General features: G+C 39.0%; 2 protein-coding genes across 6 annotated transcripts in view; both read left to right on the forward strand.

Moving 5' to 3' along the window:
* mov10l1 (Mov10 like RNA helicase 1) overlaps nt 1-2,686 on the forward strand; it is an 83,286-nt gene extending 80,600 nt beyond the window's left edge. For all 5 annotated transcript variants that reach the window (XM_062035885.1, XM_062035884.1, XM_062035887.1 and 2 more), the window contains 3 exons: nt 1,350-1,490; nt 1,570-1,661; nt 2,475-2,686. In XM_062035885.1, coding sequence (XP_061891869.1) covers nt 1,350-1,490; nt 1,570-1,661; nt 2,475-2,502 — 261 coding nt within the window. In that variant the 3' untranslated portion in view covers nt 2,503-2,686. The remainder of the gene's footprint in view (nt 1-1,349; nt 1,491-1,569; nt 1,662-2,474) is intronic.
* Nucleotides 2,687-7,534: 4,848 nt separating this feature from the next.
* On the forward strand, nt 7,535-12,347 carry szl (sizzled). The gene is made up of 4 exons (XM_062035249.1): nt 7,535-8,194; nt 8,263-8,429; nt 11,756-11,848; nt 11,933-12,347. The coding sequence occupies exons 1-4, from the start codon at nt 7,914-7,916 to the stop codon at nt 12,247-12,249; spliced, it is 858 nt and encodes a 285-aa protein (XP_061891233.1). The 5' UTR covers nt 7,535-7,913; the 3' UTR covers nt 12,250-12,347.
* Nucleotides 12,348-13,357: the final 1,010 nt, after the last annotated feature.

Genomic DNA, 13,357 nt, shown 5'->3' on the forward strand with positions numbered 1-13,357 from the left:
ATCAGACAGTAGTGATGATAACGTCCGCATTTTCAAATGGAAGAGAAAAAAAGTCCTCCTTTCTGTCCAATACCACATGAAAGTGGTTGGTTTTTGGCATATTATTTGTCCAGCTTCCGTACTCCTTTGTATACACTTTACGAGAAATACATTGGCGGCAAACTCCGTAGCTTGCTAGCTTGTGCACGCCAGCTTTCTGAGACTCTTATTTTGTTAGCGCAGGCAGGATGAAGCAGAGCTTTTTTTGTGCAACTGTGCAGTCGGTCTTTGGAGTTTAGACAGGTACGGCGCCATAGTTTGTTGAAATAAAAAGTGTTTCTCGCCTTCCTGTCGGTAATTTGTTCTCAATAATGAGCTGGCAGCAGCCAGCGTCATCTCAGAAGACCCTCGGGTGCCGTGAATGTCAATCAAGTGACGAAAGTGACGTCATAGTGAAGATTTATGATCGCTCATTTTTAAGACTTTTTTTTAATGCCTTGCTTGGCGATCGACTGACACAACCTCCGTGATCGACCGGTAGCTCGCGATAGACGTAATGAGCACCCCTGGGTTACAGAATGTAAATTAAGTATTGTTGACGGTTTTTAAATGCATTTTTTTTAAGTAATTTAAATGGGGAAATTGATTGTTCTCATTGGCTGCATTGCTAGCCACCTAGAACAAAACTATTTTTATATCTTAGAACGCGGAAAAAGAAAAAAAAAAGTTTTTCTCCTTGTCTATCTTAATGATTGTGAACAACTGGCAAAATTTCAAAAAAGTGCAGTTCCCTTTTAAGTTTCATTTTAAAATGTACATATAATTTAGATGTGTATGTGTTAAAGCTGTGTAGAAGCCTTATAAAGACTTTAAAATCATACCATATTTTCTACAATAAAGAGTGCTCACTTCATGGAAATTCACCTACCACGAGGGTCTTAAACGTAAACTTATGAATGTACCAATAATCGAGAAGTGTATTGACTTTGATTGAATAAGTGTCCAGTCTAGGAGGTACCTCAGATCTTGCCTGAAGTCCGTAGTGGGATAAGCGGTATAGAAATTGCAATGACATTCATGCACAAAGTGTATTAGATATGTGTTCTTCGCTGCAAAAAGTTTGGACCCCCGCCCGATATAGATTGTGTGACACCAACCAGGATGTATGTTGAGTAGGTAGAGCTGGTTTTTATTGGATTACCCACATCCTCCATGGAGTTTTATTGAAATTAAAGTAGTGGGTAAAGTGTTGGCACAAAATTGCATATACTTACTGTAAGGATTTGCATTAATGTCATTAGTTTTTCATGGATATCATTTTATAAAAGGTTCATCTACAAATGTGTCCATTCAACATTTGAGTACTGTAGGTGCGCTCTAACGAATCGGTGAAGAGTGATGATCTGCAGAGTGCGCTTGGCTTCCTCACCAACCCTAAACGCTTCAATGTGGCCATCACACGCTCCAAAGCCTTGCTGCTGATCATAGGGAACCCCCACATTCTCATCAGGGTGAGATGAAACAAGCAATTTATTGTATTTATGTTTGTATTACATGAATGATATACAGTATGGGTTTTCTCCTCTCTAGGATCCATGCTTCGGGATGCTCCTTCACTATTGTTACACCAGCGGGGCGTATGTAGGCTGCGACCCCCCTTCCTCCATAAGAGACACTAAGATGTAAGCATGCTTTTAGAAATACAAAATAAAAACGTGGCCACCATTTTGACACCATTAAAAACAGGAGTATTGTGAGATTTCAGCTCAGTGAGCAGCTAAAGAATAAGCCCAACTACTTCACTATGTATTTTTGTATTTTATGTGGTACCACTGATTCAACATATGTGACGATAACCATGTAACAGGAAAAGGAACTTACCAGGATATATTTAAAGTTCTGGACTGTTAAGTACAGAATGATTAATACAGTGGATTGAATCTCAATGACATGTTGGTGATGCAAATGCGGAATTAATGATGTAGATGCTAACACAATTAGCATAGTCTGAAAGCACATTAAAATGCTTTGACATTAAAAACAAAAGATGGCACATTTTTATCGTTATTGTTCCCCATCTCTGTCAGTCATCTTCCAAGGGTTAACAGTTTTATTATACAGAGGTTGACTTATTTTTATGCTGTCAATCATATCTGGCTGCCCAGTACAATATGAGCAATATGATTAATTATATAATAATGGTAATGATATCATTACTTTGACAAATGAGTTCTGCCAAGCAGATGAGAGTATAATTGGCATGTAGAAGAACATACGGCTAATGACATTATTACGAGCTACTATGAGATATTTGCAAATAATCCGCACATTTCCATCCTTGTTCAGGTGTTTTCAAAGGGTTGGTGGTTTTAGTTTATTTTGTTGTATTCATTCTTATCATGCTATACTTTGCAGTTGGTAACTTCTGAATGAAAATCCCATGCATTTAACCTTATTGCTGACATACATCATGAAGTGGTCCTGTATGTCCACAGAGCTGCAATAGATCCGGGTGCTGCATGATGAAGATGCTGCTGCTGCTGCCGGAGTGAACTTCATCTAAGTTATTTCTATGTTTTCTTGTCTAAGTTTGCCATGTGAGTGATCGTCGTTATCTATACCGCTTTCAGAAACCCATCTTTTTTTGTCTCGCGGCCAAAGCTCAGCTCGGGAGGATACAAATAAAAGATGATGTCTGTAAACAACGCGGACCGTTTCTTGTTTAATTAAGCTGACGCGCTTGACCGTGCGTAAGATTGTCCAATAAACCTGACTCATATTCCTGGCCGGTTGCATCATAGACGAAACAACTATCATGTCTTTGCCGAGAGGCAGGATGAGCTTGAAACGTCTGTGACGACTGCGTGTAATAACCGCCGTCTTGTTCGCCTTAGCGGAGGCCCGAGCTGGAGGTTTTTTTGCGGGGCGACTTGTCTGTCGGCGTGGCAGCGTCTGCCCGCTGAGACCCGGAGACTGGATGTGACAATTGAGTGTTAGTGACAGTCTGCACCACCAATGTCAGTCCTACTGGAGCCCAGCAGGATGCAAGGGTTGGGGGGGGGGGGGGGGGGGGGGGATTTGTTAAGTTAATGATATGTTGGGAGGAGACAGCTTTTATCTGAGGACCCCCCCCCCCCCCTCTCCGACACCCCTTACACTCTCTTAGTCCTTTCTTCCCCAGAAACCACCTTGTCTTTGATGTTGCCACTGGAGAAAAATATCAAATAGTTTCCAGGAGCTGGACTGTTCAGTCATGCACTTAAAAACACATTGCATAAAAATTCAGTGCACCAAGATTACAAATCCACATTTGGGCACAATTGTGTATTATATGAGGGGTCACATGTAAAGAACACATGTTGTTAGAATGCAGTAAAGCAGGTTTGTCTAATGTAAAACAAATTAGAATTAGAAAATAATAAATTTTTATACCAAAGGTCACATTTTCATAGATAGTCATCCTTCACGTATGTGTTTTATGTTTGGCTATGGCCTATTAATCCAAAATATGCATAATCAAACAGATTTGGTGTATATTTGGCCTAAATAAAGCAATTTGAAACATAAAAATGGCTAAATGAACTTAATATAATACATGTAAGGTAGTGCATAGTATATCAACGAACAAGTTTTGGTATTTTTCCAAGTTACTGAATGTTGGGTAAAATGATCCTAAAGGTGTGTATGTTGATGTTGTTTTATGTCTTGAGGGCGCAGTTATGTTTAAGAAAAATATTTTGAATATCAATAACAAGTTGGTTTTTTTTTAATTCCTCCAGCTATGAAACTATTCTATTATTGAATAATAATTCCTCCTCTTGCGGAAATTCACTTATCGCGGTCAGGTCTGGAACCAATAAATAGCGAGACATGAGGGACTACTGCATATTGTCGTTGTCTTTGTTCTAAAAAAAAAATGTAACTGTTTCTTTCTATAGCCTACGGTGACCAACAGGGCCAAAATATTAAAAAAAGACTAAAGATGTTTTGTTTCTGCTGTTTCAGTTACATTGTTGTCTTTATTTAGTTTTTTGTAAGTATTTAAAATAGTGGAAAAAGTTATGTTTATCACCTCTCAAAAATTTTTATTATTGTGATTTTTTTTTTCCACAAATGTTTTGAAAGACACAAGCGGTAGAAAATGAATGGATCCGTGGATTTAAAACCATTACCACGCACCATAAAAAACACATGCAAGCTAAAAATGGTGCAAATGTTAAACACATAAACTCCTAAAACAACTGCACGATAAAAATGTTGCAAGTTCACTACAAAAATGGAAGTGGTGGTGGCAGACCTGAGGAAAAACTGTCTTTAAAGACTTACACAGTATTGTATCAATATTATACTGATTTGACGTTCTGTGTGTTCCGTAACTCTTTTTGCATTTTTTTTAAGGCCAAAAGCAAACAAAACTCAAAATACCGTTTTAATCTGAAATGCTATGTGGATAAATAGTATGGAAAACCTTTATATAGCTTGCAGTAAAAAAATTTTTTTTTAACTTAATAGATAATTGCTCTGTATTTGAATTTTGATGACTAATTTGTGATTATAAAAACTGAACACCCTTGGGGCGCAGTAGTGCAATTCAATTGAAAACGTTTGAAAATAATTGACTTATTGGCACATTTCTCCATGCAAGATCGTTTCAAAAGTGTCCAAGAGTGAGGGCATGTCTTGTGCACTGCTCCCCTTTAGGTCACTGCTTCAATTTTCTGTTGAATTAAGGTTTGGGCCCTGACTGGACCATGGCAAAACGTTAATTCTCTCCCGCTGAATGAATTTTTGAAATGCGGTTTCAGATTTCAGGGCCAAAATGTGACTTGTGTCTTGGCAGACAGGTGCCCATCCATCCCATATAAGTGAGGCAGGCAGGTTGCACATTAGCAACACAGACAGCGTGTCTACAGGGCGGCCATTAGGACCAATAACAGACCCCTGCTGGGCTCCTGGCAGGAGGAGCGTGTTAAATATGTGGAGCCATTGTCCTCCTAAATTGGTCTGTGACTCTAATTGCCTAGTTAGTCCCCTCTTACGGGTCGCACTCGTCTACCCGTAGTGGAACCAGCCTATATCAGAAGAGGTTGTAAACAAACAAAAGTTAAATTGGGGGCCGATGTCGGGCTGCAGGCTGAGCTGGTCCACATCATCAAGTCCTGGATAAACTTCCATCAGGCCACTGAGTCCTCTGATTCAAGGAAGGGAAAGTCCTGAAAAGGCCTTGAGGGCATCTAGGCATAAGATAGACATCAACAATTAGAGGCAGACGACATCAAACCATCCAAACATGCTCCATTGTCATTCTAGTGATGGACTACAAGCTCAAAGTGTAGACCAGTGATCCTTTTGGACAAAATCTCTGGTGTCTTCGCTCGGGCGTTGCCATAAGAAGGACATTGAAACTGCTTTGGACTCTCAAATTCCCTCACTAGAATATATATTTGCAGTAGCTAATAAAGCAGCCAAAGGAAGGCAGCTTGCATCAGGCAGAATCCAGATCAAAGGTTGGGTGACTTCAGTCAGACGCTGCTTTGATAAAGAAAGCTCCAATTAGGAAGCTGGCTGCCAAGAAGAAGTAGACGTTCTGTCTGCTGCACGAGTAGTACTTGTCTAAATTTCATGTCATAAAATTCAAAAATGTACATACACTTGTAAAGAACATAATGTCATGGCTGTCTTGAGTTTCCAATACTTTCTACAACTCTTATTTTTTTGTAATAGTGATTAGAGCACATACTTGTTGGTCACAAAAAACATTCATGAAGTTTGGTTCTTTTATGAATTTATTATGGGTCTACTGAAAATGTGACCAAATCTGCTGGGTCAAAAGTATACATACAGCAATGTTAATATTTGCTTACATGTCCCTTGGCAAGTTTCACTGCAATAAGGCGCTTTTGGTAGCCATCCACGAGCTTCTGGTTGAATTTTTGACCACTCTTGACAAAATTGGTGCAGTTCAGCTAAATGTGTTGGTTTTCTGACATGGACTTGTTTCTTCAGCATTGTCCACACATTTAAGTCAGGACATTGGGAAGGCCATTCTAAAACCATAATTCTAGCCTGATTTAGCCATTCCTTTACTACTTTTGATGTGTGTTTAGGGTCATTGTCCTGTTGGAACACCCAACTGTGCCCAAGACCCAACCTCCGGGCTGATGATTTTAGGTTGTCCTGAAGAATTTGGAGGTAATCCTCATTTTTTATTGTCCCATTTACTCTCTGTAATGCACCAGTTCCATTGGCAGCAAAACAGGCCCAGAACATAATACTACCACCACCATGCTTGATGGTTGGCGTGGTGCTCCTGGGATTAAAGGCCTCACCGTTTCTCCTCCAAACATATTGCTGGGTATTGTGGCCAAACAGCTCAATGTTTGTTTCATCTGACATCACATGGACAAAGATAAGACCTGGAGGAAAGTTCTGTGGTCAGATGAAACAGAAATGTAGTATTATGCTCTGAGCCTGTTTTGCTGTCAATGGAACTGGTGCTTTACAGAGAGTAAATGGGACATTGAAAAAGAAGGATTACCTCCAAATTCTTCAGGACAACCTAAAATCATCAGCCCGGAGGTTGGGTCTTGGGCGCAGTTGGGTGTTCCAACAGGACAATGACCCAAAACATGTCAAAAGTGGTAAAGGAATGGCTAAATCAGGCTAGAATCAAGGTTTTAGAATGGCCTTCCCAAAGTCCTGATTTAAACATGTGGACAATGCTGAAGAAACAAGTCCATGTCAGAAAACCAACACATTTAGCTGAACTGCACCAATTTTGTCAAGAGGAGTGGTCAAAAATTCAAGCAGAAGCTTGTGGATGGCTACCAAAAGTGCCTTTATTGCAGTGAAACTTGCCAAGGGACATGTAAGCAAATATTAGCATTGCTGTATGTATACTTTTGACCCAGCAGATTTGGTCACAATAATAAACCATAAAAGAACCAAACTTCATGAATGTTTTTTGTGACCAACAAGTATGTGCTCCCATCACTATCACAAAAAAAAAAGGAGTTGTAGAAATTATTGGAAACTCAAGACAGCCATGACATTGTTCTTTACAAGTGTATGTAAACTTTTTATCGTGACTGTATGTATGTGTTTGTGTGTGTGTAATATATATATACATACAATCAGTGTTAATTTTGTTGACTAAAAATGTTTGTCTTAATTATCGTCAACGACCCATTTTCCCCTGACTAAAGAAGGTATTGTTGTAATTGAGTTTTTGAGACGCTCTGCCATCACCTTCATATATGCATTATCCTTTATAACTTCCGTTGAAATTTTAGTCTCCGAAAATGTTGGGGAATTTCATCGAGTAAAACTAAAATCAAAGTAGATGACTAAAAAGTACTCAAACTAAAACACATTTTCATCAAAAGACTGGTTAAAACTAAACTGCTGTCAAAATGAAAATTTTTATTCAACAAAATTAACACTGATATATATATATATATATATATATATATATATATATATATATATATATATATATATATATTTCATCCATATATATATATAATGATTATTACAGAACAAAGAACAGAAGAAATCACAAATGTATTAAAAAACAAAAATACATGCTATTGATTGGACATTGTTTGCCACAGACTACAAAAAGCGGTGATGTATTTTGGGTGTTCCCAGAGTCTAGCAGGCTCCTGGGGCCAACCTTGGAGTCTAGTAGGCTCCTGGGATCCACCTTCACTGGGCAGTGATTTCCCGTTGACCCCCTCCCTCCCTCCCATGCACCCACACTCCTTGTGCCCCCCCGTCTGCAGCCATGACAAAACAAGTCGTTGTCTCCAAACACGTCGTCTCTTTGATAGCTGCTTGATAAGAGCGTGACAGACTGTCTCTGGGCACTCTTTATAAAGCCGCCCCTCTGCGTCCCCTCGGTCAGCTACACCGCCGCCTGTCCTCTACGCAACATGTCCGCCGCGCTCGTCCTCATCATCGCTCTCTGGGCGTCCCCTCTGGCGGCCTTCGACCTGGGCCAGTCCACCCGGTGCGTGGCCATCCCCCACCAGATGAAGGTGTGCAAGGACGTGGGTTACTCCGAGATGCGCCTTCCCAACTTTTTGGGCCATAGCAACCTGGAAAGGGAGGTGGTGCCTCGCTCGGAAGACTGGAGGCCGCTGCTGCAGACGGGCTGCCATCCTCAGGCCCAAGCCTTCCTCTGCTCGCTCATCGCTCCCGTCTGTCTCGACAAGTAAGGACACTTTCCTCTTTGTTCTCTCCCGCTTGATTTCTAATGACCGGATGTTGCTCTGCTTTCAGTTTCATCCAGCCCTGTCGCAGCCTGTGCGTGGCTGTGAGGGACAGCTGTGCCCCCGTGCTCGCCTGCCAGGGTCACCCTTGGCCAGAAGCACTTGACTGCGAGCGCTTCCCCACCGAGGAGGACACCTGCTTGTCTCCTCACGCCAAGTTCAGCCACTTTGCTAAAGGTGAAACGCCGCACTCACGCGCTGCTACAATACTAAACAATTTCATTAAGATTTGAATTTATTCTAAATATTGTAGTTTTTCCTTAAATGTATCGGTCGTGGGGGAAAAAAAGCAACCAGAAGATCATAGCACTTACAAATGTTTTTTTTCTCTTGTCATTTTACAATACTAAACAATATTAATGAGGATTTGAATTTATTCTAAATATTTAAATTTTTCCTTAAATGTATCAACGGCAAAGTTCGTAAGGGATAAAAAGCACCCAGAAGATCATAGCACTTACAAAAAAAAATTTCTGCTATAAAAAAAAATTGGTTTACTTGTTTTAGGATTTTACATCAAAAAAACAGGATTTTTTTTTCATTCTTTAAAAAATTAATACAGCAAAAAATATATATTTTGTATATTTATATACTAATTTAATTAATTTAACATTGTACTCACTTAAAATGTTTTTCTGTATTTATTTTTTTACAAATAATCTGCAATTGTGTGGAAAAGTTACATTAAGGCAAATAATTGAAAGCATGTCAAAATAATTTATTCAGTAATGTCAACAGCAACAGGTTTTGTGGTCCATGATTGTGCTCCATCAATTTTGCCTAGCAACAAGAAATGTCTTTTTTTGCAACCAAACAAAAAATTTGTTTTGAACCAAAAAAAGATTGTCAAACCAAATTTTGAATTTACAAAAAAAAAAAAAATGCTAACAAAAAAAAGTTTTTGTTGGAGTCTTTTGGTTAGAAATATTTTTGTGGGGATACAATGCAACTTCAATCTTGTGGGTGGGGTTTCCTCCGAACAATATGTCAGAAGCCTTTTTATTCTAAATATTTTAGTTTTTCCTTAAATGTATCGACGGCAAATGTCGTAGGGGGAAAAAAGCACCCAGAAGATCATAGCACTTACAATTTTTTTTTTCTGTTGTCATTTTACAATACTAAACAACATTAATTAGGATTTGAATGTATTCTAAATATTTTAGTTTTTCCTTAAATGTATAGACTGCAAAGGTCGTAAGGACAAAAAGCGCCCAGAAGATCATAGCACTTACAAATGTTTTTTTTTCTGTTATTTTAAACTACAATGTTATAAAACAAATTTTTTTAATAGTTTTAGGATTTTACATAAAAAAAACATTGGAATTTTTTTTCAGAATCAGAAATACTTTATAATCCCTGAGGGGAAATTTTGATTTTCAGCACAATCCCATTCAAGAGCAGACAATAATTATTGAAAATAAATAGTCATATATTAAAATTGGAGAGTACATAATGACAAAACTAAAGGTCGGCAATTCAAGTTGTGAATGTGCTATTATTCTGAAGGTTTCGCCCAGCATGTTTCAGCCACTGGCAGCGAGAAAAAAAAAAAAAGATTACTTGATTTTATTTAATGTAACACTGCATGGTAAAAACAAGCTTGGTGGTACAGTAACTTTGTATATCGTGCTCATTAGTTTATCTTGATGTACTTAACAAAACGTCCACTTATGTATGCGAGGGAAAAATAGAGGGACACAATCCAGGAGTAAGGTGCATTTTTAATCCAAAGTGCTTTTTAAAACAATGAACATGAATTAATTTACAATATTAAGAGGACATTGCTTTAAACTTAATAACACAGATACTTTTTTCTGTCAGTGCAATATTAACATAAATAACATTCAAAAGTACACCTGAAACTTTCATATTTAAATGTTTCCCCATAAATACCATAAGTCGGTCACATACTGAAATGTTAATGCCTTTTTTAACGTATTGTACAGTTTTAAAAGCCTCGAGCTTATAATTGCTCACGCTATAATTAATATTCAGGATGTATTGCACATTTTGAAAAAGTTGCCTGCAACATCGTCAGCATCTGTTAAATAGACTTCAGCTATGATTGTAGCACTTTGATAACATGCAACTCCGATCAAGCAGCCCAACCTCTAAATATATGAACAAAGCAAAGCAAAATGATCCCTTTCATATTCTACATGCCTTATGCAAAATGCTGATGATTTAAAATGTGTGCATGTTTACGATGTTGGTTAAAGTTAATTCATTTGTCCTTCTAATCAATGAAGCTTCAACGGAAGAGACGCAAACATTCCCGCGTTTCAAAGCAGGCACACGTCTCAGCGGGGTTTCAAGTTTCTGCACAGCATGCTTTTCATTATTCTTTTTTTTTTTTTAAATAAATGTTTTTGATATTTATATACTAATTATAGTAAAACTACGTAGCCAAAAGCGTAGAATAAGAGTAATGGAAGAAAAAAACCTCTCCATATATTCACATATTTTATCTACATGTATTTTATATCATGTGTGTATTCTGAATATATGTTTTTTTATTAAGAACAATTGTGTGTTCTGCTGACTTCATTTGTTTATTTAAAAAAAAAAGAAAAAAGTTTTGTTTAAACTAGAGATGTCCGATAATATTGGACTGCCGATATTATCGGCCGATAAATGCTTTAAAATGTAATATCGGAAATTATCGGTATCGGTTTCAAAAAGTACAATTTATGACTTTTGAAAACGCTGCTTTACGGAGTGGTACACGGACGTAGGGAGAAGTACAGAGCGCCAATAAACCTTAAAGACACTGCCTTTGCGTGCCGGCCCAGTCACATAATATCTACGGCTTTTCACACACACAAGTGAATGCAATGCATACTTGGTCAACAGCCATACAGGTCACACTGAGGGTGGCTGTATAAACAACTTTAACACTGTTACAAATATGCGCCACAACAACAAATACCCAGAACCCCTTGCAGCACTAACTCTTCCAGGACGCTACAATATACACCCCCCGCCAACCCCTACCTCAACCCCGCCCACCTCAACCTCCTCATGCTCTCTCAGGGAGAGCACGTCCCAAATTCCAAGCTGCTGTCTTGAGGCATGTTAAAAAAAAATAATGCACTTTGTGACGTCAATAATAAATATGGCAGTGCCATGTTGGCATTTTTTTCCATAACTTGAGTTGATTTATTTTGGAAAACCTTGTTACATTGCTTAATGCATCCAGCGGGGCATCACAACAAAATTAGGCATAATAATGTGTTAATTCCGCGAGTGTATATATCGGTATCGGTTGATATCGGAATCGGTAATTAAGAGTTGGACAATATCGGAATATCGGATATCGGCAAAAAAGTCATTATCGGACATCTCTAATTTAAACTAATTGTGTCAAAAATCTGACATTAAGATTGACAATAAAAAATAAACCACTAGGGGGCATACTTCCATGTGTTTTGCTTTCTTGACTTTTGTTCCTTTTCCTTGTAAAATGGTTGCAATATTTGACTCGCGTCGTGTTTTAATGACAGATTTGCCCAAAGCGGCCTGTCAGAACTGCCCCACAGTGGTAGAAGCTCCTGCCATGAGAACAGTCCTGGATGCTTTTTGCCAGCATGACTTTGGTAAGAATCATCAGCCATGTCGGTCTTGTGTCTATATATTACGCACAGCAGGCATTTAAGACACTTCTTCTGTCATCTCCACAGCCGTCAGCGCCAAGCTGCACCGCCGCCGCCTCCTCACTGGCGACCCCGAGTTTAAGGTGGAAGGCCGGGTGGAGTTCATCCGCCAGGGCCCCCTGTTGCCGTACGACACCCACCACCTCCTCCACCAATGGCTGCTCATCAACCTGCCCTGTTCCAACGCTCTGGTGCGGCCCGGCCGCTCTCAACTCTACGTGCTGACGGGCTCCGTGCAGGCGGACGGCATCCTCGCCATCACTCGCCTCTTCCCCTGGCACAGGAAGGATGCAAACATCGCCATGGCAACACGCAAGTGGAAGCGTCACAGATGTCAAGTTTGAGTTGTTTTTTTTTCCTTTTTTTTGGGAAAAAACTTGACGAGTTTAAGAGCTGGTCTCATTTCTGCTCCTATAGCACACTGAAATAGAACGCACTCCAACTTGTACATAATGTTTATATTTTCTCTAGATTCTATTTTCTATTTATGACTTGTTTTGAAAAAAATAAAATTATACGTTATACCTTTTGTTTGTATTCATTACGGCTTGTAATGATGTCAAGCAAAAATACATCTTTACTGACCTCTGCACAGCAAGGAACTTTTCAAATTTGACATACCCAAAAAAGCTGTTCCTGTTGACCTCACGTTTCTGCAGACAGAATTAGCACAGCTCAATTGGGTCCCCCAAAACCTGTTCCTGTTACATCTACTCGGCCACTTGTTGCTAGGCAAAAATCACAATCTTACTTAGACTTAGACCTAGACTTAGACAAACTTTAATGATCCACAAGGGAAATTGTTCCACACAGTAGCTCAGTTACAAAGGATGGAAAGGACAATGCAGGTATAAAATAGACAAAAAATGTACCATAGTAGCAATATACAGACAGGACACATATATAATAAAACATATATATATAATACACATATATAATAAAACATATATATATATATATATAATACACATATATAATAAAACATATATATAATACACATACATAATAAAACATACACAAAAATACCCGTTGACCTCACGTTGTTGCTAGGCAGGATTCGCAGTCATATATATACCCAAAAACCTGTGGGTGTTTAGTTAACATTTCCGCAGACTTATTGCGAGGCAGAATTAGTGCAGCTCAATTGGGTCCCTGAATCCTGTTCCTGTTTCTGTTCCATTTGCTCAGCCACTGTTGCTAGGCAGAAATCGCGATCTAACATACACAAAAATACCTGTTGACCTCGCATCTTTCTGCAGACGCTTGTTGCTAGGCAGAATTGGCTGAACTCAACTGTGTTCCCCAAACCGAACCTGTTCCTGTCCATGTTGCTCGGCCAACTGTTACCTGGCAGAATTTGCGGAACTTGTGTGGCCCAAATCCTGTCCCTGCTGTTCTTCACACTGTAGGTCAAAGTCCTGGTGTACAGTCCCTGTGTGCCGCTTAAACCTG

The sequence above is a fragment of the Entelurus aequoreus genome, linkage group LG24, assembly GCF_033978785.1.
Source record: "Entelurus aequoreus isolate RoL-2023_Sb linkage group LG24, RoL_Eaeq_v1.1, whole genome shotgun sequence".
Taxonomy (NCBI): domain Eukaryota; kingdom Metazoa; phylum Chordata; class Actinopteri; order Syngnathiformes; family Syngnathidae; genus Entelurus; species Entelurus aequoreus.

Coding starts and splice junctions, on each gene's coding strand:
- szl (XM_062035249.1), top strand. CDS start 7,914: ATGTCCGCCGCGCTCGTCCTCATCATCGCTCTCTGGGCGTCCCCTCTG. Junction 8,430..11,755: donor GTTCAGCCACTTTGCTAAAG/GTGAAACGCCGC, acceptor TTTTAATGACAG/ATTTGCCCAAAGCGGCCTGT. Junction 11,849..11,932: donor TTTTTGCCAGCATGACTTTG/GTAAGAATCATC, acceptor TCATCTCCACAG/CCGTCAGCGCCAAGCTGCAC.